Here is a 24114-nt window from a genome sequence, read left to right on the forward strand (position 1 = left end):
AAAATTGCTTTGATTTTAATAGTAAAGAACATTAGCTCCATCTTTTTTGTTGTGGTTTCTTTGTTTTCTCTAACAATATGGTTGATGAGATATGAACCTAGCAGAGATAACAACTTTTAGTTAAGCTTTATCTACCCTAGGTGTTGTCTGGCAATCAGCAAAATCACGGTTTTAGTTTATTGCAGAGCACTTCTGCAAGGCAGTCTGAAGGGGTCACAGTACCCTTATGGGAGCACTGCAACATACCCAGGATGTCTAAAGAGCCCAACTCTGAAAAGATGTAGCATTTCTGCCCAGACCTGTGCAGATAGATAGTAGGGAGCCTGTAGCCATGCTTCCGGGTAGCCCTGTGTTCTTTCAGCCTCCATTCCTGGACAACAATATTCCCCCACACCTCTGGGCCTTTTCTACCTAGTTTTCTGTTGCAGGCTGCTTGTCTTTCATGATAGAGTAGACTGAAGTGCCACCAGTTGTAAACACCCATTCCCTTGACTTTGCAGCAAGGGGCTTAGGACAGCATTCACAGGCAGCCTGGTGGGAAAGGACCGACAACGCAGAAGCTGAGCAATTGCTGTTGAAATGTGCTCCTCACAGATGGCCAGCAAGGCAGGGTTTGCTTCTGCCGCCTTCTGCTAGAAAGAAGCTGACTCGATGACAGTGTTTGAAAGCAAGAGGTCTTTCCTACTCTCCAGATTTGCTGCTGACACTTGCTGAACTTGGCTGGTTTTCTGACTGCCTGGCAGTGACAACACTTCACTTCTGTGTGACAAGGAGAGAACAGGAAGGTGAGGGGAGATGCAAATTTTTCTGCTTTCTCCATCTGGTATAATTAAGTCCTCAACAGAAGGATAAAGCAGAGGTTACATATTCTTGATTGTGGACAAATCATATAATTACATGCACCTGTTCCCAGCTTTTGGGCACGCTGTGTTATTGCTGTGCTACTGTTGCATCATTTATATCGCTGGAGTCCATGACAAAATCTTATCATTTTACTCATTTATTTTGTGCATGACTTATGTGTGATACTTCCTGTATTTGTACAGATTCCAGATGCTACAGAACAGACACAGATACAACTGAACACCTGAGAGTCAATCAGCCATCATTCTATCATACTTTTGGGTAATTAGCATGTGTGTATTGATAGATTTAAATACTCCCTGGAAGCCTTTGTATTAAGTTTAACTTGGAACTGAGGAATGGAAAATCCCCAAAATGTCAGTTTATCCATAAGTATTGCTAAGTTAGGCAAAAGAAGGTATATGTACCAGCTGAGGCTTTTGTGAGAGCATGGTTATAGTACATGCCAGGTACCGTACTTGTCGTGGATGCTGGTGAGTATGGGTGGAAAACATCAGATTTCACAATTATTTTACAAGGCAGACCATCCTACTTCCACAGCTTCCTGATGGACACCTGCTATCCAGCTTTATTTATTTCAATCTACACAGACCTAAACAGATCTAAACGGTGTATTTTTGTTCTGTTTTGTTCTGTTGTTTGTTGTCTGAGAAATAAGTCATTTTCATTTTCATTCCTTCTCAATTTTACTAAGCAAAATGGACATTTTATTCTGGGGTAGTCTAATCCAAAATACTTCATGTTTCAGTTCTTGTAAAAAAAAAAAATAGACAGGCTATGAGGGCTGCCTTTTTTCATTTCAGAAGCCCTTAATTTAGATGCTCCCAGGACTTTGGAAGAGCCAGCTTCCCTTGTTGCTTGTGGCTGCATGGTTGGTTCCAGCACAACCATGATGTGTTGATGAACCTCCGGCTCATGATGGTTCTGCACTGGGTGATCTTGCTGCTGCTGCTGTGGACACATTTTTCTCTCCATTATTTTCTCTCCTCAAGTTCATGTCATCATCCTTCCTATCTGTCAGGTTTTCCTCCCAGTACTGTACATCTCGTGGGTTATTTTTGTTGGAAGCTCAGGGAACTGACTGTTTTCCCTGTACTCCTTCTCCTGATTGTGCTCCGCTAGGTTTTGAATTTAATTCCCTCTGCTCCCTCCCATATGCCTTCACTTGCAAGCAGATGACAGTATGGTAAATTTCTGTTATTTTCTAAGCCTCTAGGTCACAGATATTACTCAGGGGCCAGTGAGATTCTCTAAGATCAGGGTCATTTCTAAACAGCATAGTCATTTAACGTTTGCAGAAGAGTTTGTTTTACCAAGGGAAAATAATTTAGGCTGACAGGTTCAGAAGATCTAATCATAGGTATTTAAAACAGAACATTGCTACAGTTATAAATATGAATAAAATTATCCATGTTCCTATTGGATTTAGGGGGAATCATTGTTTCAGGTTAATAGGCCAAGTACATTTGTTTATCGATGGTCCAAGTTCCTTAGAAATAGAATTGTCCAGTTGTACTGCGTGACCCCTCCAGTTTTGAATAAACAAATAGCAATCAAGGTTTGTGCCGCACTTCTCATCCTGCCAGTCCTGCTGCCAGCTTGGAAATGTCAAGACCTCAGGAGATATCATGAAACATTCTATATTGAATTTATATATCTTGAACTGCACTTTAAAAATTACAGTGGTACTTTAAAGCAGAACAGTTCATCACCGTCTCTGTCTTTTTTCTCTTCGGTGTTGATTACTGCCATCAGCAACACTGTGCCTGCCAGGGAGATAACATTCAAGTTGAAACTGGATTTCTTGTTTGTAGTGGAGAAAAAAAGCAAACTTCAAATACCAGACTTGCACGCAAAAAGTGCAGGGCACCATGCATGTTGTGCCTTTTAGAAAGTGAAGAAGTGTCTCATGACTTACAAGTATCCTTTACATCCTTTTGGAAGGTGGAAAAACTCTTCCAGATGATGATTAAAGAAAATTTTAACTGTAGGAATTTGCTCCAGGATGCAAAGCTTGCCTCATAGTGGGGCAGAGCATAAATCGTTGAATTTTGCCTCTTGGTAAATTGTTTGATCATTTGCTGTGCTATACGCTTGGTCATAACGTTATTTCTGCCTGTGCCTTGGGCTCTTTCACAAGGATCACTTCTTTCCTTTTTAGAGCAAACAAAAAAGCATGTTCTTATGCTTTCCGTAATGCTCTCTTGATCACATATGTCAAATAAAATACATCTCTTACCTTCTCGTGAGCTTATGCTTTATTCTGGTTTTATTATCCAATGCTACATTCTGTCAGTATGTGGAATACCAAAAAATACGCGCTCCTTGCCTTGAGAAATGACACTTTAAACAAAAGGAATGCTGAAAGAAATCAAAGCAGGGGAAAGATAGAAATGTAGCAAGATGGTTTTGTTTTTCAGACCATTTCATTTGTGATTCTGGCTTAGTTCTTTATGGATTGGATTCATCTCAGTGAATCAATTTAAAACACAAGAACACTGCCTGTGAATGGGGCTGCGCTTGCCTAGAGGAAAGCAGTAGATGCCTCCAGAGGGTGACATATGCTTCTAGGTAAGTATCTAAAAGATGTGGTAGGATGGACCCTGTAGGAGTCCCTGTCTTTCTTCCCTGGCTCCAGGAAGCCCAGGTAACTTGTTTAGAGGAGGTTTATTTTTCTATTGGCAAGAAAAATCCCAGGCTCAAATTATTTTATTTCATATCCTAACTTCAAAGAAAAGCATAATTATTTATATACATTTTCTGATACTTTTGTCATTTTCATTGAAGAGAAAAAAATCATATACCCATAGAGGTGTTTATTCAACATATTAATGGGAGGGCAGTGTACACCTACACAGACTGGTGCAACATGCTGAAGTGTGACTGGGGCACCAAGGCTGCAGCCTCTGCCCATTCCATTTCCTCACTGCTGGTTGGTGTCTGTGAAATGAAAATATGTCCAAGTGCTTGCAGTTCTTTTCCTTTGTGTGTTAAGGATATTCCTAAGACCTTAGAAATTATAACTTTAAGACTTGTGATGACTTGAAAAATCATGCACCAACGCTGTCTACCCTCCAGCCAGCATGGGACAAGTGAGCATTATAAATCCAGATCCTTTACCATGGGAGAGATTAAAGAAGTGAGATAGAAGTTCCTTAATCCCTGCCTCAAGCATTTTAAAACCTCTTTCTTGTTCAGGGTCCGACATAAATCAAAACACAGGACCAGCAATATTCTGGAAATAAATCTTCCTTCGTATTTACTTCTCGCATAACTTCTCTGCAACAAAATCTGAATTCCCTACCAAATGTGCTGATAAAATGTCAACCATGCTATAATTTAGTAGCATCACAATAATAATGCTTTTTTCAGTTATGTGTCATTCTTTCAGAATGCATTTGAGATACTGCTTACAGATAAAAAGTAGAATTAATATCTTAGTGTATCACTTAGTCTTTTTTTTTTTAATTTTCAAAAAATAAATAATAATCATTATAATACGGACAAATCTAAATAAATAGTTGGTCAGGTATGAATACAAACAAAATTCAGATTAAATTGGCCTGAAAAAAGTCTCCCACAACTAATTTCCACGTGCATTTGTAAAAGATAATTTCCAAAAATGTAAGTGTATGCATTATTTCTGCTAGAGTGAGTTCTCACAGTAATAGCAGAGGACACAGCACTGAACACTACATTATGATCATCCATCTGTTTATTGTTTGCTTGTTTGTTTTTCTAAAAGGATAGAAGCTATCAAAAGAAAAGCAACATTTAGTTTATGACGTATTTTGCACATTTAGAAAACTTTCTGTTTGAGGTTGTGATGCTTTACAGACAGCCATGAACTAGGCTTTGCAGGCAGACAGAGAAGGACTAATAACAAGTAGATCAAAATCAAAAATATGTCTCCAAGGTGATATGCTGTTCTGAAAATTGAAATCAAAGTGCTACGGGTTTGACAGAGCCATCCACAAATGGCCGCTGCTTGAGCACGGGTGGGTGTGCGCCATCTTGGAGCTGCTCCCTCGCAGTGCTTCTCAAGATGGCGGTGTAGGCCCTGCACCACGCTGCAGGTGCTTGCAGGTGAGGGTACAGGCAAAAACATCTGCTGAAAGGCAGCACTGAGGCTGTACTCAAGTTGTCGTGGTGTCGTTAGCTTTTGGTCGGGAAAAAAACGGGAAGTAATGTTCACGCATTGACCCAGAGTTTGAGTTAACTTGAAGCTGACTTGTTACATCCACATGGGCTTTAGTCACAGCTTTTGAACAGGCATATTTGCAGCCACCCCAAAGCCCAAACCCTGCTCTTTTGTCACTTTGCACCCCTGCTGTGAGGAGGACTTGTTTTCATTCTGCACTCAGTTAAACCAGTACCACTGGACTTCTGATGCTAAGTAGTGGTGAAGGCTCCAAGATGTGGCTGACAACCATTAGAGTTGTTTTTTAAGAATCCTTATCTTCTCACTGAAGTTGTAAGAACCTTTTCTGCCTGTCACAATATTCTTTCACTGCACATACTTGCTAATGCCAGAAGCCCCATCAGAGTGACTTCACAAATCACCCCCTTGGCAGGTTGCAGGCCAGGTCTCATTCTCACCTACACCTTGGTGCCTCAGGGGACACGCGATCTTGTTCAGCTGAAGTGCACAGGTATGCCTTTACTTGCTTCTTGCATTCTGTGCAGTTCACTTCCAGCTGAAGCACTCGGCTGCTTGAAATACAGGTAAGACATCTCCAGTATTTAATTTTCCTGCTAAGTGTAAAACTGAAGTGTGTTGGAGTTTTGCTGGTCTTTGTCTGCTAAAGTGAGTCACGTTTAAAGAATATCATTGGTATGGAGTGTGAATGGGACATGTAATTACAAAGATATGTAGATTACTCCTGATTGCTGAAACAGCCACACAGGCATGTCTATTCTCTCATGTACCGATTGAAGTTGTGTGAACCAAGCCTATGTGGAGCCTGTAAAATCTGAAATACTTGGAATGCCTTTGCTTATGTGAACAGTTGCTCTGTTCTGACACAGTGGGGTATTTTGTCTAAGACAATTTGGGGTGACACATGGGGATGCCAGCAGCCAGAGTGGCATCAGAACATGTTGATTCCATCAGTGCCTACAGATGGAGAAAGAGGTGGGAGACACATAAGTGAAGTCGGGCTGTGGTTTGGAAGCTCTATGTGGTGGAAGGATGCTGGGCCATATTTTCCATCCATTTCTGCCTTTTTTTTTCCAATAGAGTTCTTGTGTTAGCAAATCACACCTTCCTCTGCAAGAATGTTAGTAGGAAGGATGCGAAGTAAAAGCCACAGCAGTCCTACCATGGGTTCTGAGGTCTCCTCCAAACATGTCTTTTGTGCTGATAATAACTTTATCTATTCTTCTTCACTGCACTTAAATATTTGGTTATACTTGTATCTCTAATGAGACCAAAATCTGTATCACTTGACTTTAGGCATTATTCAGTAGCATCTATGTTAGGATTTCTGGCTTTGTTTGAAGTCAATGCAAAGAAACAAGAACTTAGAGAGAAGGAGTTAGATTTCTGCAAATAGCTCTGTTGAATCTAATTAGGATTAAATAGTTTGTATTTGAATACCACAGAAGTTTTGATGATAACATTTAATTTCTATTTTAAACTGTATATATATGTTTTATGGTCTTTTGCAAAAGTACATGTGAGGTATCCCTCTGCTTTGATCCCATTCTGAAAAAAAACCGTCATGAGAATTTTCCACCAGAACAAAGTCAAGACCAGTATTTGTTTTTAATCTTGGTGTTTTTACTGTTGTTCCATCTCTTTGCTGAAAGACAGCTCCATGAAAACCCACACACAAGGCGTGCCCTGGGGCAAATGAGCATTGTGTGACACATTGGCTCTTCTCTTCCAGCCAGATCAGCCTGACTCCATGCAGAGACATGAGGCTTGGCTGGCCCTTCTGTTGCACCTCAGTAAGTATATACAGTTATTTGGGCCAATTTTGAAATACTATCATGTCATTTATATGTTTCTCCAAGACTTCCAGGGTGCTTCATTTGTCTACACAATTAAAATGCATGAGACTTTGAGTCCTTGTTCCTTATGCTCCTGCTTAGGAGTTCTGAGTGATGTGCAATCTTTAAATACAAACAAACAGTGTGTGTTGTGATTAAGCCTGAATCAGCTTCTGAAAGGGGCATCCAGTATCTGCTGATTGCTAATACGTGGTGAACCTGGATAAATAAATAAGGGCAGATTAACCAAACATATGTGTTGCTTTATATTTAGAAGTCAAGTTTCATTCAGTGCTTGAAGTATAGCCTGAGCTATGAACTCAAATCTGTCCGTTGCAGTACTTTGTAGAAATATTCACAGTAAAAAAAAAAAAAAAAAAAAAAAAATTTATTTAGTGCTGTATTTGCATTACTGCTTTTTGTGCTCCTATGGGATCTTCATTATTGATCTTTTTTTTTTTTTTTTTTTTTTTTTTTTAACTGTACTTTTTATAACAAGTTGAGCCAAGTAAAACTGAGTTAGATGAAGCCTCCGAGGTACCCATTCCTGTTAAGGGTTTCAGGATAGAACTTGTTTAAAAGGACAAACCCTGCAAGGGAACTCTTGACATATTGGAAAGAAATAGTTAAAGTAGATTCAGGCAAAATAAACCAAAAAAATCACACAATTATGTACAGAAGTTCAAATTATTCTGTTCAATTATTAATGACCATTCCATGTTTTGAATTGAAGGTGCTGGGACCAGAGCAGGATGTTCATTGCAAATCATCAGAAAATCATAGGCACCTCTGACTTCATACCTGGCCTTGGTTTCATCAGTACAACTCAGAACAAACCAGCAGAATGAATTAGAATCTGGCTCTGCTCACAGTCAGTTGTAATGCCTGTGATTCTGCTGCAGCAGCGCTGACTCTGGGTATGGGATGGGATACTTAGTACATTATTGCTGCTAGCAGATTGGCATCTTTGATGGACAGCAAAATGCTGAGAATATGATTTAGCGTACATTTGCAATATGCTAGCTCTGTTTTTTTAATGATTTAGCAGCAGGTGTGTTCATGAGCCAAGCTCTTCCAGATTCTATCAGGTGATATGAGTAAGGACAGGAGAACAGACAAAGGACAATTTACTTTTCTGCTGATGTTAGAACATCACTGATTTTCTGTGGAGAGCATTGCTGAATATGTGAACCAGTTTAATCTTTCGCTGATCTTCTTCTGCACGCAGTGCTGGTGGGACTCCGGCAGGCACAGGATGAGTGCAGGGCTGGGTCCTGCCACCCGGCCGTTGGGGACCTCCTCCTGGGTCGCAGCAAGCAACTAGTGGCCTCTTCAACCTGTGGAATGAACAGCCCCCAGAAGTACTGCATTATAGGCTACCTTGAGGTTGGTTTGCTTTTTTATTCGTAATAAACAGAACTCTCCAGGCTAGCAATGTTCTTTTCTGTAAAAGGAAGCTGCCCAGACTGGGAAACTTCTCCTGGTCTTGTCTGAATAATTATCAGATAGCATGAAAGAAGCCTGGTGGAAGGCTGCACCTCGTTGCAGCACATAAGGAGGATTTGGCAAAAATAGCAAACAGCCTTCAGTGATGCACAGCTTCTCCAGAGTGAGAAACATCCATGAGATGCAAATGAGCACAAGGATATCTGAGGGAGCTTTATTTTGCCAGTCTTTCCCCGCTCAGAGATGAAGACCACAGCTGGCGCGTTCTGTGCGCTTAGCAGGACGGGCACAGTCTTTGACGTGCCTTTGCTGGGGGACGTGCCTTACATTGCTGAGACTTAAAGCAGCCTGTTAAGAGATTCATGCCATGTCCCCACATGTCACTTGATGTGAAATAAAACCAGTGCTGATGAAAGCAGAAAAGCCACATCTGAGAGAGAAACCACAGTCTTTGGCCATCTAGGTGGATAGGCAGACACGAAATATGGGCAATCAAACAGATCCCTCCTGGGGAAGCACCTGTGGGGAACCTATGTGTCCATCAGGTGTTTGAAACCAGTGGCCAGCAGAAATGGACTTCTTCTGCTTGGCCCTGCTGAGCCAACATATCCTCTCAAGCAGGAATATTTTTACTACGCACCATCTGCAGGGTGAAGAGGAAGTTAATAAAGTATCATTTCATTTATAAGCAATCAAAAATATTTAGTTTATTACCTTCTGGCAAAATGCTGTGAAATATTTACAAAGTAAAGCTCTGCCATACTGAGATGACACTGAACACTGCTCCCAGTTACTCACTGCAACTGCATTTTTCTGCAAAATGTAAACAGTTCTTTCCACTTCTGAAAGCTCTTTTGAGCTTCTCTTCACCTTTTGCAGTTTTTCCCCAGGTTGTTTGAACAAAGGAATTCTGGGCACTCTGTGGCTGTGCTCTGAGCCTTGGCTCAGCTTGGTAGCCCAGCACAAAGAGTCATCTCACTTCTGGCTCTTGGCTGGAGGACTTCCTTCTTTTTCTTTTTAAGATGAGATCAAAGAGTGATAAAAAATTGATCTTTTCACTTGCCTGTACTTATCCTTTGAATTATGTAAATACAGACTCATAAAAAAGAACAGCTGTTCCTGCAATAATCCCTGTGATTTACTGCTGCCTCAACATATCTTGACCCCCAGTGACTGCCTTCTGAAGGCGATGCAAGTTACGAGCCCTGCTGCTTCCCAAAGCTGAATTATGCTCTAGCAGTGTGACTTGTTGTACCAGCTCTCCTTCTATGTATCTGCTACCTGAAGTATGTTACAGAATTCCACTGAAATCAGTACTTCCCACCAGTACTCCTGGAGGCAAGCCAGGAAGCTTTGCATTCTTCCTCCCCACATTCCCCTTCTGATGACCTGTGTCATGACAAGGGAACCGTGGCAGGAACAAACCTGGTGTATGAAGGTTTGCCAGTCAATGTGGCAAGCTGCCAGAAGCCCAGACTTGGTTGGAATGTTTTAATGAAAATTCAGATTGAAAAAATCAGAGTTCAACTTCTTTGCATTTGAAAAGAAGCACTTTTGAGAACTGTGCCTTATTTAGAATAATGCCTCTACTTGTTTCTAAGCGTAGGTTAAATGGGTTTTAGCCCTGTAATTGGGCTTACTACTTACACGTGTTTGGAAAGGAAAAGTACTTCATGCTGCAGTGTGCTTCAAGGGCAGGTGGGATCTGGCAGATGTGCCTATAAGGACATGCATGTGCTTGTCATTTGGGGCACAAAGAGATTTTCATGGTGCAACCTTAAACATAAATGGAACGAATGTCACATAGTGTGTCTGTATACACCAGAGCATGGGGGTACATAGTACCAAATGCTGAGATAACCGGAGCGCTCCTTATTGAAGCTTGGTGAAGTGAGATGAGTGGTTTTTGTGCTTCTGCCTTGTCTTACAAGTTGTAACTTCGTCATTTATAGAATCATAGAATCACAAGGTTGGAAACGACCTGTAAGACCATCTAGTCCAACCATCTTCTCATCACCACTGCTACCACAAGCACTAAGCCACATCTTGCAGCTCCTCATCCAGGCGCCTCTTGAACACTGCCAGGGACGGCGACTCCACCACCTCCCTGGGCAGCCATTCCAGTGCCTGACCACTCTCTGAGAGAAAAAGTTTTTCCTCATGTCCAACCTAAACTCCTCTGGTACAACTTGCGGCCATTTCCTCGGGTCCTGTCTGTTGCCTGGGAGAAGAGGCCAGACCCTTTTGCACCACAGCCTCCCTTCAGGAAGTTGTAGAGTGCAATGAGGTCTCCCCTGAGCCTCCTCTTCTCCAGACTGAACAATCCCAGCTCCCTCAGCCGCTCCTCATAAGACTTGTGCTCCAGACCCCTCTCCAGTTTCGTTGCCCTTCTCTGGACACGCTCCAGGGCCTCAATGTCTTTCCTGTAGTGAGGGGCCCAAAACTGAACACAATACTCGAGGTGCGGCCTCACCAGTGCTGAGTAAAGGGGGATGATCACCTCCCTGCTCCTGCTGGCCACACTATTTCTAATGTAGGCCAGGATGCCGTTGGCCCTCTGGCCACCTGGGCACACTGTTGGCTCATGTTCAGCCGAGCATCAACCAACACCCCCAGGTCCCTTTCCTCTTCACAATCATCCAGCCACTCGTCCCCAAGCCTATAACACTGTATGGGGCTGTTGTGGCCAAATCACAAACAATCCTCTCCCCTGCTCCAGTTCTGCTCACAGAACTGCCTTCTGTTTTCAGCCAACCCGTCAACTTTGGACAAAGTGCTGGACTGGTACCTCCTGATTCCCCCACTTTGGGTGCTGCTGACATCCCAGTTCTCCACTCTGCCCACAGAGGGCACTGGTTGTGTTGGTGGTATCAACCCAGATCTTTCACATTTTGACTGGACCCAGCCTTCCCTTGCACCTGTACAACAGCATCTGTCTGCTGCTCCTGGCCAATGTGCAAAAGAGAGAGAAAAATACAGACAAATGATGTAGGGAATGTTCCCCTTGAAGGCCCCCTTAGGCCTTAAAGAGCCAGTCTTCCCCTGCAATGCCTCTGCTGCCTGACTCTAGGCCAGAGCCTGCACACACACAAATACACATCTACCAAATCTTTCGAGATGAGACCAAACTCATCTTTTATTCTGCTCTTTTTGTTTTCTAGGCTGACCAGAAGTGCTTTGTCTGTGATTCTAGGTATCCATATAATCCCTATACACAACACAACAGCCACATGATTGAAAACGTTATCACTACTTTTGAGCCAGATAGGAAAAAAAAGTGGTGGCAGTCAGAAAACGGTAAGTTTCCTTGACAGAATGTTGCTGCTTGTGGTTAGATTTACTTCTGTAATTATTCACTACTTGGCCTTCATAATGAATGAACAAAGCCTCACATACTCCTTGAGTTAGCAATACTACAGGACTTTAACCTATTCCTCTGTAAAAATATTGGACTTGAGAAATTCTGTTTTTCTTCAGACAAATTTTAAGCACAGTGTCTTCCAAGAGCTGAGTGGAAGACCTGCAGCACTGTTTTGTGATATGCAGTGGGTGTACATTATTCAAGGGTACCTGCTTTTCATGGAGATGTAGTTTGTTGCACAAGGTATGTTTGCCTCCAGATGTGTAAGGACAGAGTAGTACCCAACTAGAAATTCCTAAGCCCTATTGTTTCCTGGCATATAGCAAGGCACTGTCACCAGTTTGGGGCCCCACTGTCAGTAGAGCAGTGGGCCAGTTGTGAGAGGATCCCTTCTAGCTCTCCCCACCTTTCCTTTGAGATGAGGTCTCCTGATCTGATAATTCTGCTCATGATGAATTTCAACTCTGTCGGTATAGAAGGATTTAACAGATCTATTTTGTGTGAATACCCCATATTTTTTATAAGTTTGTGTTTCTGTCAGAAACAAAGAAACTCATTGGATGACTTTTAAAAAATTCACGTGGTTACAGGAAGACATACACCCAGAACCTTGCCATCACCATTTCTTGCCATCTGAATGCTGAATGACCTTCAGTTATTTCACACAGCTCCAACTTCCAGCACTCCAAGTCTCACTGCACGCACAGTCCCAGAGGGAGCTGACTTGGTCTCCCAGGATGCCTTAGGGAGCCTGGTTGCTTTGGCTGGAAAAGGCATCTGTGAATTCCCCAAGGAAGACTGCCTTAGCAGCCCCTCCAGTGTGCGATTTGTGCTCTTCACTTCATTTTCATTCTTTTTCAGGTGTTGACCATGTCAGTATTAGACTGGACCTAGAAACTTTATTCCAGTTCAGCCATCTCATCCTGACCTTTAAGGTATTATATGCACATCTTTTTTGTAATTTTATACACTAATTCTTTAACCACAGGAATAAATTGCTTAGGGAAGCAGTGAAAGCACTATCCTCAGAGGTTTGTAAGAACTGGTTAGATAAACACCTGTCAAGTATGGTTAAGTTGTAGATGATCCTGCCTTAGGGAAAGTAGTAGGCTGAGTAGCTTCTCATTCATGTGCATTCCTGTCCTATTTTCTATAAATCTGATAATTAAATCTGAAAAATAAACTATGAAATTAAGTCCAAATACTTTTGACATTTCTATGTGAGATGGTTCTTTCAAGTTTAATTCTGTCTTCTTGAGCATACCCATTGTGATCCACTTAGATGACTACAATTTATTTATTTATTTATTTATTTATTTAACAAAATTCCTGTATTGTTATAGTGGATTTCCTTACTTAAAAATAATCTACTTATAAAATAATCTCCTGCGCAGCCTGATCTGGTAGGTGGTAATTCTGCCTACAGCAAGGGGTTGGAACTAGATCAGGTCCCCTCCAAGCTAAGCCATTCTATGATGCTATGATTCCATATGGAAGATTGCCCTTCTCTTCTCCTGAGGGGGTTGAGATGAGGCAAATGGCTTCTTCAGTCTCATGCAAATAGTACAGTGTGCCTGCAGGCTCTCAAACATAGAAATATAGTTGGCAGCTGTTGGCATCCCCAAACAGGACTGTCAACACAACTATCCCCAAGATATCTAATCAGTGCCTCACAGAATCACAGAATGGCCAGGGTCGGAAGGGATCTCAAGGATCATGAATCTCCAACCCCCCTGCCACATGCAGGGCCACCAACCTCCACATTCAATACTAGACCAGGCTGCCCAGGGCCCCATCCAACCTGGCCTTGAACATCCAGGGACGGAGCATCCACAAAACTCTCTGGGCAGTCTGTTCCAGCCCCTCACCACTCTCTCTGTAAAGAATTTCCCCCTGACATCCAACCTAAATCTCCCCTCCCTCATTAAGGAATTCTTGAAATAATGTTTCTTGCAGACATTTCGGCCCGCAGCAATGCTGGTTGAGCGCTCCATCGACTTTGGTCAGACCTGGAAAGCGTTTAGGTATTTTGCACAGGACTGTGCAGCTTCTTTTCCCAACATCTCTTCTGGTCCATCAAAGGGTGTGGGAGACGTCATTTGTGATTCAAGATATTCAGACATTGAGCCCTCCACTGAAGGCGAGGTACTGCCAAGAGTCGGTGACTGAGATCATGCATGGCTAGCATTCAGGAGCTGAGGGTCTTGCTTTTATGTCCGTCATATTTACTTACAGAGATCCTGAGTTATGAAGTGCTGTTGACTTTTCAGGCGTAAGAGGGAAAATCACAGCATTTTACCCTCAGTTTCATATCCAAATGAACTCATAAAACAACAGGCAAAAAGCCTTCTAGTGCTCTTTCCTGTTTTCCCATGAAAACATGTTCACATGAAAGCCATTCCTCATAACAGCTCTTGATTCCCTGTCAACCTCTGCCACTGAAGGGCTTTTTGCCAGCCAAAGCCAGGCTGAAAAGGGGAGAGAACTTGCTGAACTGGGGCCAAGACTTTGGTTTTAATTTGATGGGATCAGTAAAGTGACATCAATAACTAATAAATCTCAGGTAGTAGAATTTATATGCAAAAAGAATATCTTCCATGACTTACAGAGCTATTTTAATCTAACTTGCAGGTTGTCTTAAAAGCTTTGGATCCTAGCTTTGAAATAGAAAACCCATATGTGCCGTATATCCAAGGTAAGAACAATGCAAGTTTTCACCAGTGATACTTTGCGGATGTTACTTACTTTGCACACCGAGAGGAGCAAAAGCTCGACTGGTGTTAATAATGATGTTGAAAAATATGTACCAAAGGATCATAGGAAGACATCTGTACTAATAAATTTTAAAAGGGCCAATCCTGTCCCCTAGCCCTACAAACAAATGACCCAGCTCTGTACAGCCCATCCATGTAGCTAAACTATTTTTCCTTCTAGGACCAGATGGCCTAATCCTCCCTGCCACTTGGGTGTCTCTCATGGGCTCATGAGGCACTGGCTGAGGAAGCATTGCTTAGCCAGACCAGGGCTGTACCAGGAAGCTGTCTGCCAGGAGCAAGTCATTTGTCCAGGCCCATATCAGACCATTTTAACAATTTCTTCAGTGTGGGGGATTTACTGAATGTTTTACGCAATCTGTAAATTTGACCCTCTTCATTTTCAAGTCATCTTGGGCTCCTGATTTCTTTTCTTTCTTTCCAGAGCTCATTACAATGACAAACCTAAGGATCAATTTTACCAAACTCCATACCCTCGGGGATGCTCTCCTTGGAAGAAGGCACGGTGATCCCCTTGAGAAGTACTACTATGCTGTCTACGAGATGGTTGTGCGGGGCAACTGCTTTTGCAATGGCCATGCCAGCCACTGTGACCCCATACAGAATCTGCGGGGTGACGTCTTTCATCAGCCTGGCATGGTGCGTCATTAATGCTATTAAGTCCTTGCCTGGTGTTTTGTTGGAAGGAAGGAATGGAGAAAAGGAGAGAGGAAGGGATGGAAAGATAGAGGGAGGGAGGGGAAGGAAGGTCTCTGATGACATTTGGATTAACCATTTGCAACCCCAGTGTTTTGATACAACTTCTTCCTTCAAACTCTGGGCCAGATTTCTCAGAAGCTTTGTCTTTGTTGGCATCAGTGTGGTATTTCACAAGCAACTGGGACGTGACATGTTGATAGCAGCAGCAAAATACCAGAGCTGTAATGGTGCAAATATAATGCAGTAAGCAGCCTGTGCTGTGTGCAGACTTGACTGGCTGCTTGTTGGGTGAATTCCATGCTCCAGCTGGGCTCAGGGGCTCTGCAGCAGGGACAAAGACATTGGCAAAAAGAATGGCCAATAATGCAAGGCTGACCCATGAAAAATTGATTACTAAAAAAATTCAGAGAGATTATTTCAAATTCTTTACTTGTGGGATAAAGAGATCAGATTTTTTTCTTTGGGAAATATGTTTCTCGGAATTGACACATGTAGGGAGAGAGAGCTAGAAATAAAAAATGTTGAAGTCTCCACTGGTGTCTCTAGAAGTACTTTTTTTTCCTAAATGTTGCCCAGCAGCTTTAAAACTATTGGGTTAAAGTTTGTAGGCATTCTCCAAACTTTTCCTCAAATAAATGAGCATTTTGTCAGCTGAGGGAGCCAAAGAGCTTTGAATTTCGCCAATCTTGCTGGTGTACCTCAAGCAGATTACTATTGACTATATTTGCAGATAAGACATTTTATAATAGCATAAGCAACTCAGTAGGGGTTATAGCTCTTCTTATGAATACAGATGTAGTACCTGAAAGGATATAACTTGATTTAGGAGTCCTAATGAAATCTAGTGGCTGTTCTGTAGCATTGAGACTTACAGTAGTAGTGGAAGAAAAAATCACTTTAAATCTTAATGGAGGCAACAGAGCCATCAGGAACAGATTACACCAGCAGACATACAGAAAACATTATTTTGATCCACATCTGTTTCAGTTGGGAGATGAAAGGATGCCTTTATGTTTTCCTTCCATAAAACTGAAAAGAATCTCTCCTCTCCTCTCCTCTCCTCTCCTCTCCTCTCCTCTCCTCTCCTCTCCTCTCCTCTCCTCTCCTCTCCTCTCCTCTCCTCTCCTCTCCTCTCCTCTCCTCTCCTCTCCTCTCCTCTCCTCTCCTCTCCTCTCCTCATCCGTCTCACCACCTTGCAGGTGCATGGGCGATGTATCTGCCGCCACAACACTGAAGGCTTGTCCTGTGAAAGATGTAAAGATTTCTACAACGACGCTCCCTGGAGGCCAGCTGAAGGGGCACAAGACAATGCTTGCAAACGTAACTCGTTGTTTTTTTTTTTTTTTAATGGCTCCAAAACTCAAACATATTTTTTTCCTTTGTGATTACTGGGGGGTGGGTGCAGCACAGTCACAGCACAGTGCACTATCGGATGGTTTATGGGATGGAACATTTTCCGTGCCTCATCTAGAAAAAACAGATGGATTCATGTGTCTATCAGTGCTGTTGCCCTAGGTGAACTTTCACATTCTTATTTTTAATAAAGAGCAAAGGAAAAATAAAGGAAAAGCTGCTGATGCCAGAGGAACATTTATTGCTTAACTTAGGGTCTTTCTTGCAAATGAAACAAGCATATAGACAAGGCCGAATTATTTATTTCCACAATGATGAATAATGTAGGACATAAAAGAATAATAGATGAAGATCTGTATCGGGTATTTAGTTAAATCTTTCTTCAGTGGAGGGGTGTTCTCCACTCTGTAACAGGCAGACACACCTGTGTGGGTTTTTCTCAAAGTGTAGGTAAGGTCCAGTTCTGGTGCCTGTAGGGCATTTTATGGGGGGATGCTGCTGCTCCCTGTGTGGGGGAAATGGCAGGCTGAGGGCTTGTCTCCTTGAGGCATGATTGGAAGCACACACAGTTTCTCACAAGGTCTGGCAGCTGCTATGCCAGCCTGAAACATTGCCACTTGTGTACTGCCAGCCCTGCACGAGGTGCCTGGAGCCTGCTGCCATGGTCCTCCTGACTTGGTTTTTACTTTAAGACATGAATAGATGCCCAAGACAAGGCTTTGAAATGACTCAGAACTGCCTCCTATGCAGACTGCTCACTTCTGAAGGTGAGAGATTTAGCATTCTTCACCTTTGGTCTCTCTCCCCCTTGTCTCCAACATTTTTCTGCTGTCTTGTGTTTCAGGTTTGGTTGTGTTTTTTTGTTTTTTTGTTTTTTTTTCAGTTAGTCCCCAGTCTTAGCATCATTATATTCCTGCTTCACTGCATGTGTAAATCCAATAAATATTGTTGATGGCAGCAAAACCAGAATTTGCAATATGAGCACCATTGTTTACAGAATCTGTATGCTGCAATTTGCCCTGAGTGGTAAAGTGCAAGGACTGGAAGGCTGTAATCTTGCTGGAACATTGAAATCATATGCGTAGCAAGTAAACCTGTTGTAAAGGTAGACACAGTGGTGGCAAGACACACTAGGAACTCTGGTGTTAATTATCCCCTGTTTGTTTCTGGCTGCAGGCTGTAACTGCAATGGCCACTCTGGCAGGTGCCACTTCGACATGGCCGTGTACCAGGCCAGTGGTGGGGTCAGCGGTGGGGTCTGCGAGGACTGCCAGCACAATACCACGGGGCAACACTGTGATCAGTGCAAGCCCTTCTTTTACCAGGATCCACACAAAGCCATCTCGGACCCTCATGCATGCCTCCGTAAGATTCCCTATTTTAGCATTTATTTGCTCTGAGCCCTATTGCATCCTCATACTTGTATGTGGCTGTAGAAGTGTTTCTGAACCTACAACTTCCAAACTACCTTACAAAATATCTGCACAACACTGTCCTTGAAATAGCATTGTACAGGGAGCCGCATATTCCAGCTCACTGCTAAACTGAGCCTTCAGTCCAGCAGGGATGTCATCACAGAATCACAGAATCAAAGAATAACTTCCCCTGGATTGGAAGGGACCCCAAGAATCACCAAGTTCCAACCCCCCTGCCACAGGCAGGGCCAATCTCATTTTTTCTGAACAGTGTCAGTAGAAAACGGACCAGCAGAATCACTGTTGCTTTTGTGATAGTCATGAATTACAGGAGTGAAATGGTGGGAGGAGGAATATGTTTTCTAGATATTTGTCATATATTTAAAAATAAGCTTTCAGGCATGCAAGCTTGTCTTTTGAAAAGTTAGTTCAGTATTATCACAGGATAGGAAAGATGCTTTGAGCATAATTTGTCATAATTGATTGGCATGGAAAGTTCTTAAGGAGCCAAGGGGAGATTACCCAGGGAAGTGATGGTAGATGTTAGCAGTGCGGTGAGAAACAGCCTGAACAGAAAGTGAGATATATCATGAAGGCAGTGGCCCCTGCTGATCCCATCCTTTCTAGCAAATTACTCAGCCATGGCCAGTTCAGGCCGTCCCTGGGGAGTGGGGTCCCTGGTGGTACTCCTCTGTACACTGCAGCTTTCACAAAAGGATCCCCAGAAGCACAGAGCCTTGGTTCTCCCAGGTGGAGAGCATCAGGAGTGGATGAGCAACACCCATTTCTGCCTAAGGAGAAGGGTAAATTTCTACTGAAGACTGTAACTCTCCTCCAGAGAAAAAGTTGATCTTGAAAACCCTTCTGAAATATTTCTTAATACTGACTGTACTTTGAAAGTGCAGCCACCAGCACAGCAGATGTGGATGGACATCTCCAGTCTTCACAACAACGCTGAACTGTAACAGCTGCAGTTGTACAATTTCATGCCTATATCTAAATATGCTTTCCTATGTCTCTTTGTCTCTGCCTGCAGCCTGCAGCTGTGACCCAGAGGGCACACTGCACCACGGTGCATGTGAGAGCCGCACAGACCCTGTGCTGGGAACGGTGGCAGGCCGGTGCCCGTGCAAGGAGAACACGGAGGGTGTCCGCTGTGACAAGTGCAAGGCCAACCATTTCGGGCTGAGAGGCAGCGACCCACAGGGTTGCCAGCGTATGTAAATTACCACTTTTGCTCTTCACAAAGCATTTTTAAGAGATGGGAGTAGTTAAATGCACAGATGCACACAGTAACTCACGGATACTCTCTGTATTACAAAGCACCCAATTGGCTGCTATGATCTCATGTCAAGGGCATGTTCTTGGTCTTCAGAAAACACTTTTGACTCTTCCTGGGAAGCCATAGTCAGAACTGTTTTTTCAAATGCATTTAGAAGGTGTTCACTGGGACGTAAATGTATTGCTTTTGAAGAAATAGGAGATGGAAATATCATCCCAGTCTGCGCACTCCACTCATGTTTTTGTTTTCGCACTCAAAACATCACTGATGTAGGATGCATGATGCATGTGGGCCAGAAACAAACCTTCTGAAGTCTGAAGGCATCTTCTGACTGAGGTGCCTGTTACACATTTTGCCTCCTCTGCCTGGTGCTTAAATTCCTTAGAGAGTATTTTGGGGCTCTTCTTGCTGCTAAACACTTTGTAGATTAAGGGAGCTGCTGCCTGGCTGTGAGAGCTTCCAGCCAGCCACTCCTCAGAGTGAGGCTTGCTGATAGGCACATCCCATCCCTGCTACTGTCACCAAGGCCAACTGAGGCAACCACACATTTCTCTCCCCACAGCCTGCAACTGTGATGCTGCCGGCACTTTGCCTTTCTCCATCTGTGACCCTGCCACTGGGGAGTGCCTCTGCCAGCGGTTCACCATGGGCCGGCGCTGTGAGAAGTGTGTTGTACGTGTCTGGACAGTTCTGTTTTTCTTTTGTGCTGGCTCTCTGCAACTGTTTTAGAAGTCTCCTCTCCCATCTCCTGCCTTCCTGTGGGCTCTGGCATGGCATTTCATCAAAGGAAAAAATGGCATTGGTTCTGTGTACAGGACGTTATTTCTTGTGCGATGAGGCTATTTAGGGAATATGAGGACCATCTGGTTTTTACCAAGGAAGTGTCTCCACCCTGGCATGGGACAGCTCCAGGGTTTGTCTCTGAGTCTGGGCTTCCATTGGGCTCACTTTGTGTTCATGGGCTAGGATTGTGCTCAGCAATGAGGAATGCAGTGAGAAGAGCTGAAAACGGCCTTTGTTCAGAGACTGAAGATGTCCTCAGATTAAGTCACAATCTCTCCTTAGCAGTCTCTGGATGATGAAGAAATATGAATGGAAAAAGCATCCTCTGTGCCTTAGGCTGTGAAATACTGCCACCCTGTCCTGGTTATCTGTGGATTTAGCTGCTCTCAGAATATTTGCAATCAGTATTTTCATAAAAAATAGGAGCTCATAGCCTTTTTCCCTTCGTCATGAAGGGAACAATCATTGCTAAAAAGGTAATCAATTAGATTTAGTCAAAATACAAAGTAATTTTACAGCTATACTCTTCCATTTTGCATGGACACATTCACAGACATTCAGTCCTTTTTTACTGCTTGTGAAAGTTAGTGCAATCTATTTGCACCAGAAGCAACACTCATAGAAAAGGAAATGCAATGTTATCTTTGCTATTTCCAGAGCAACTCATTTACAAAGATGGAAAATACCTGGTTCTTCTGACAGTGTCTGAGCACCCATGCATTTTGAGCAGTATATGAGCATATGAGCAGCAATCTCACACGGCCAAGCACAGGCAGGCATCCCAGGAGTAGACTACAGCATCAATCATAGAATAGAATCATAGAATCACTCAGGTTGGAAAAGACCTTACTTGCTATTAAGAAAAATCTTTCACTTTCTTTTTATCCCAGGAGGGATACTGGGGTCTTGGCAAGAGCGTGTATGGCTGTTCTCCATGTGACTGTGACATTGGTGGATCCCAGGATAACTTGTAAGTTAATGTTCTTCAAGTTTTGTCTCATTTTTAATTTTCACAAACTCTAGCATTAGATTTTCTAGCTAGGTTATAGAGTCTCAGTACTCAGGAAAATAGACTGTAGATGTAGTTTCATCATGCATGAAGAGTATAAAGTCATGTTGGGATCTTTGAGATCTAGCTGTGATTTTAAGGGGGATTTATCTTCTACCTTCAAAGCCAGTTCTAGATCAGCTGGAGTTAAGATTAGTTTAATACAAAATACAAGCTGTACAGTTTGAGAGAACCACTGGCCCTAATATCAGTAGAAATTAGAAGGTACAAGTGATACTTTTAATTTAGCCTCCTTTCCACACTTCAAAAGCTAGAAATACCTTTTTTTAAAATATTTTTATTTATTTATTTTTTCTTGAGCGTTGACTCATATTCAAAACATATTAATCAAGAGGCCAGTTTTGTTTCACATGGGCTTCCCCAGGACTCTGTTGGGCCGAAATCTTACCTGTTAGATACATCCAGTGCTGCAGAACAAATCCTCAGCTTCCTTGGCTTGTATTTGTCAGCAAGAAATCAAACCTAGTCATCATCTGATGTGTGAAACAAGAGCATAAATATATGAAAACTACCATATCACTCAGATCAAAGATGCTAGTGACCTCATGTCCTGTTTCTAAAAGTATATGGGATAGATGCTTAATGGATATGGTAATAGATATCAAAATAGGTACAAGAAACAGATAGAGAAATAGATGGCAACAAATGATCAGAAAAGAAAAGGATCTGTGCTTCTGGTGGAACGGATGGAAAAAGCCATGACATGTCACATCTCCTAAGTGATGAAACAGAACTAAACAGAGGAAACAGGGATAGAGAGAATGGTGGAAAGAAGTTTAATAGTGGGGACAGTCCCACAGTGGAAGAAACCAAGGTGAAACAAGGGTGGAGCTGAGCTGCTCTCATGCTGAGAGAACTCAGAAATGCTGCACTCATGTCCTCCCCATACCAACTCCTGCCCTAGGTGCTCACCAGAGGACGGTCAGTGCAAGTGCCTTCCCAACATCGTGGGCCGCCAGTGCAATGAGCCAGCCCCAGGCTACTTCTTTTTGCCCCTGGATTATTATATTTATGAAGCTGAGCATGCAACGCCCCTTTCTGGTTCTGCACCCTTGGTATGTAGTTGGCTGTTAAGGCATCATATGGAAAATAGACCCATATGATGGTTGATACAAAGCAAGTTCCTTGATCATTCTCAATTCTTCTTTGCCTCCCATGTCTTCCGTAACTGTGGCTATTACTACATGCTGTGGTGACCTGCAAAGCTATCCTTGCTGCTCCTCAGGTGTGGGCTGGCCTAGCATAAATTAGTGAAATTAATTTAACTATTTGAATTAGAGTGTGAGAGTTGCCAACAGCTCAAGGAGAAGCTATCACAAACTTTGATTCTTCTGGAAAGTTCTAACAAAGGAAAAACTAAATTGTTCTCTGCTCCATTTGATTCGTTCCTGCTGCCTTACATAAAGAAACTGATTGTAGCCTGATTTCCTTTAGAATTTGGCATCCATCCATAATGTTTTTAGAACATTTATTTATTCCTCAAAATTGGGGTAGATTTTCCCCCATGCACAGTACACGTCTCATCCTGCTGGAATGTGTCCCTTCCGCTGCCTACATTTTACTAAAATTTCTTCTCCAATGTTTTGTCCAGAAGCTATGGAGAAGTAATAATTAAAAAAAAAAAAAAGTTTATTTTCAGGTCACATCCACAAATATTTAGCTATAATCACAGACAGTACGCATCCTACTGTCCAGTAATTAAATGGAAAACAGATGTCTGGGACACAGTTTATGAGAAGAACTGTAACCTAATAGTAAGAGAAGGAAAAGGGTTTCCAGCAGTTGCTGGGCCATGTTACAGGGTTTCATGCAGCAGAGAATAGAGCTTGTTTTAAGAATAGGGATTTCCTGTTAGCTGCTTACCAGCCCTTCAAAATTGCTGAGACAATGCTGCATCCTGTCTCATTGCTTCTACTTCATAGGTCAAACCAACCACTCTCCCAAGGTGTGATATCTACTTCCAGAAGCAAGGATATGAGTTCATGATTGAAAATGGAAAGATTGTGCTAAACAGGAGCAAAAAACGAAATGTAAGAAAAGCTGCACTTGGGCAGGTAAATTAGTGCTTTGTTATTTATACCAAATGCTAACTTCAGTCTTACAACAGAGGGAAAGGATATGTCTGTGCATGTGGACTTGACAGTCCTATACTTTACAACCCAGATGCAAGTGATATCAATTCTTTTGTCAGAGTATTGAGCTGGATATTTTATAATTCACACAGATAAGCTTGTTTTGCTATGTCCAGTCCTACTGTAGGCTCTGATTGAGTCAATTGTTTAGGAAGAAAGATCCTCAAGGAAGTTCAAATCCTTTTTTTTTGTTTGGTTTGCTTGCAGGACATCTACAACATTTAAGCATACCTAAATGTGTACCTACTGTCTTTAAATATTCTTTTGTTGCAAGTCAGCTTAGTCGTTGTACGTATTGATATTTATTTACTCAGCTTTTAATGGAAAGTCTAGCCATGTACAAAATGAAGTTCAATCTGTTAAAGGTTTGCAATGTGAATGCCTAGAAGTATCAAATATACAGAGATGGATGGATTATCCTAATCCTTCTTCTTGTGATTTTCCTCTGTCTGTGAAGCTAAATTTCCCACATTTGGGAGAGTTCTTAGCATGCAGATCAAGAGCGTTTCCAGAAACTGCTGACTGCTGTCTGAGATAAGTAATTAGGGCAGCAAAAATAGTTCCTTTCTTTTTTCCAAATTTGCCTGTTTGTAACTTGACTGTGACACTGACAATGTCTACATGTCTTTGCAGGGCACAGCTCAGCAAGGACAGGACCCGGCCCTGGAAGTGGTTTTCAGGCAGCCCAGCGCTGGCCGAGCTGTCACCTGGACAGGCCCTGGCTTTGCCCGTGTCCCCAGTGGAGCTGGGCTGAGATTTGCTATCGACAACATTCCACTGGCTATGGACTTCTCTGTCACAATCCGTTATGAGCCAGAGGTATTGGTGGTGGCTTGCATGTCTTGTGATGCTGCAGACAATTGCATGGTCTATTTTGCCAATTGTAGGAGGTGGCAAGACCTTCTACTCTTTAAAACTCTTTTCATTTAAAGTGAAAATTAT

General features: G+C 42.6%; 1 protein-coding gene across 1 annotated transcript in view; it reads left to right on the top strand.

The window, feature by feature from the left end:
- Positions 1 to 6773: 6773 nt before the first annotated feature.
- Positions 6774 to 24114, top strand: part of LAMB4 (laminin subunit beta 4) — a gene marked incomplete at both ends in the record, with an annotated part of 43869 nt that continues 26528 nt past the window's right edge. The window contains 15 exons of the mRNA XM_079545632.1: positions 6774 to 6816; positions 8087 to 8244; positions 11466 to 11601; positions 12527 to 12600; positions 13622 to 13810; positions 14297 to 14360; positions 14864 to 15078; positions 16338 to 16458; positions 17668 to 17856; positions 18943 to 19122; positions 19751 to 19860; positions 20862 to 20941; positions 21945 to 22095; positions 22963 to 23094; positions 23806 to 23991. Coding sequence (XP_079401758.1) covers positions 6774 to 6816; positions 8087 to 8244; positions 11466 to 11601; positions 12527 to 12600; positions 13622 to 13810; positions 14297 to 14360; positions 14864 to 15078; positions 16338 to 16458; positions 17668 to 17856; positions 18943 to 19122; positions 19751 to 19860; positions 20862 to 20941; positions 21945 to 22095; positions 22963 to 23094; positions 23806 to 23991 — 2028 coding nt within the window. The remainder of the gene's footprint in view (positions 6817 to 8086; positions 8245 to 11465; positions 11602 to 12526; positions 12601 to 13621; positions 13811 to 14296; positions 14361 to 14863; positions 15079 to 16337; positions 16459 to 17667; positions 17857 to 18942; positions 19123 to 19750; positions 19861 to 20861; positions 20942 to 21944; positions 22096 to 22962; positions 23095 to 23805; positions 23992 to 24114) is intronic.

This window comes from Tetrao urogallus, assembly GCF_951394365.1.
Source record: "Tetrao urogallus genome assembly, chromosome: 1".
NCBI classification, from domain to species: domain Eukaryota; kingdom Metazoa; phylum Chordata; class Aves; order Galliformes; family Phasianidae; genus Tetrao; species Tetrao urogallus.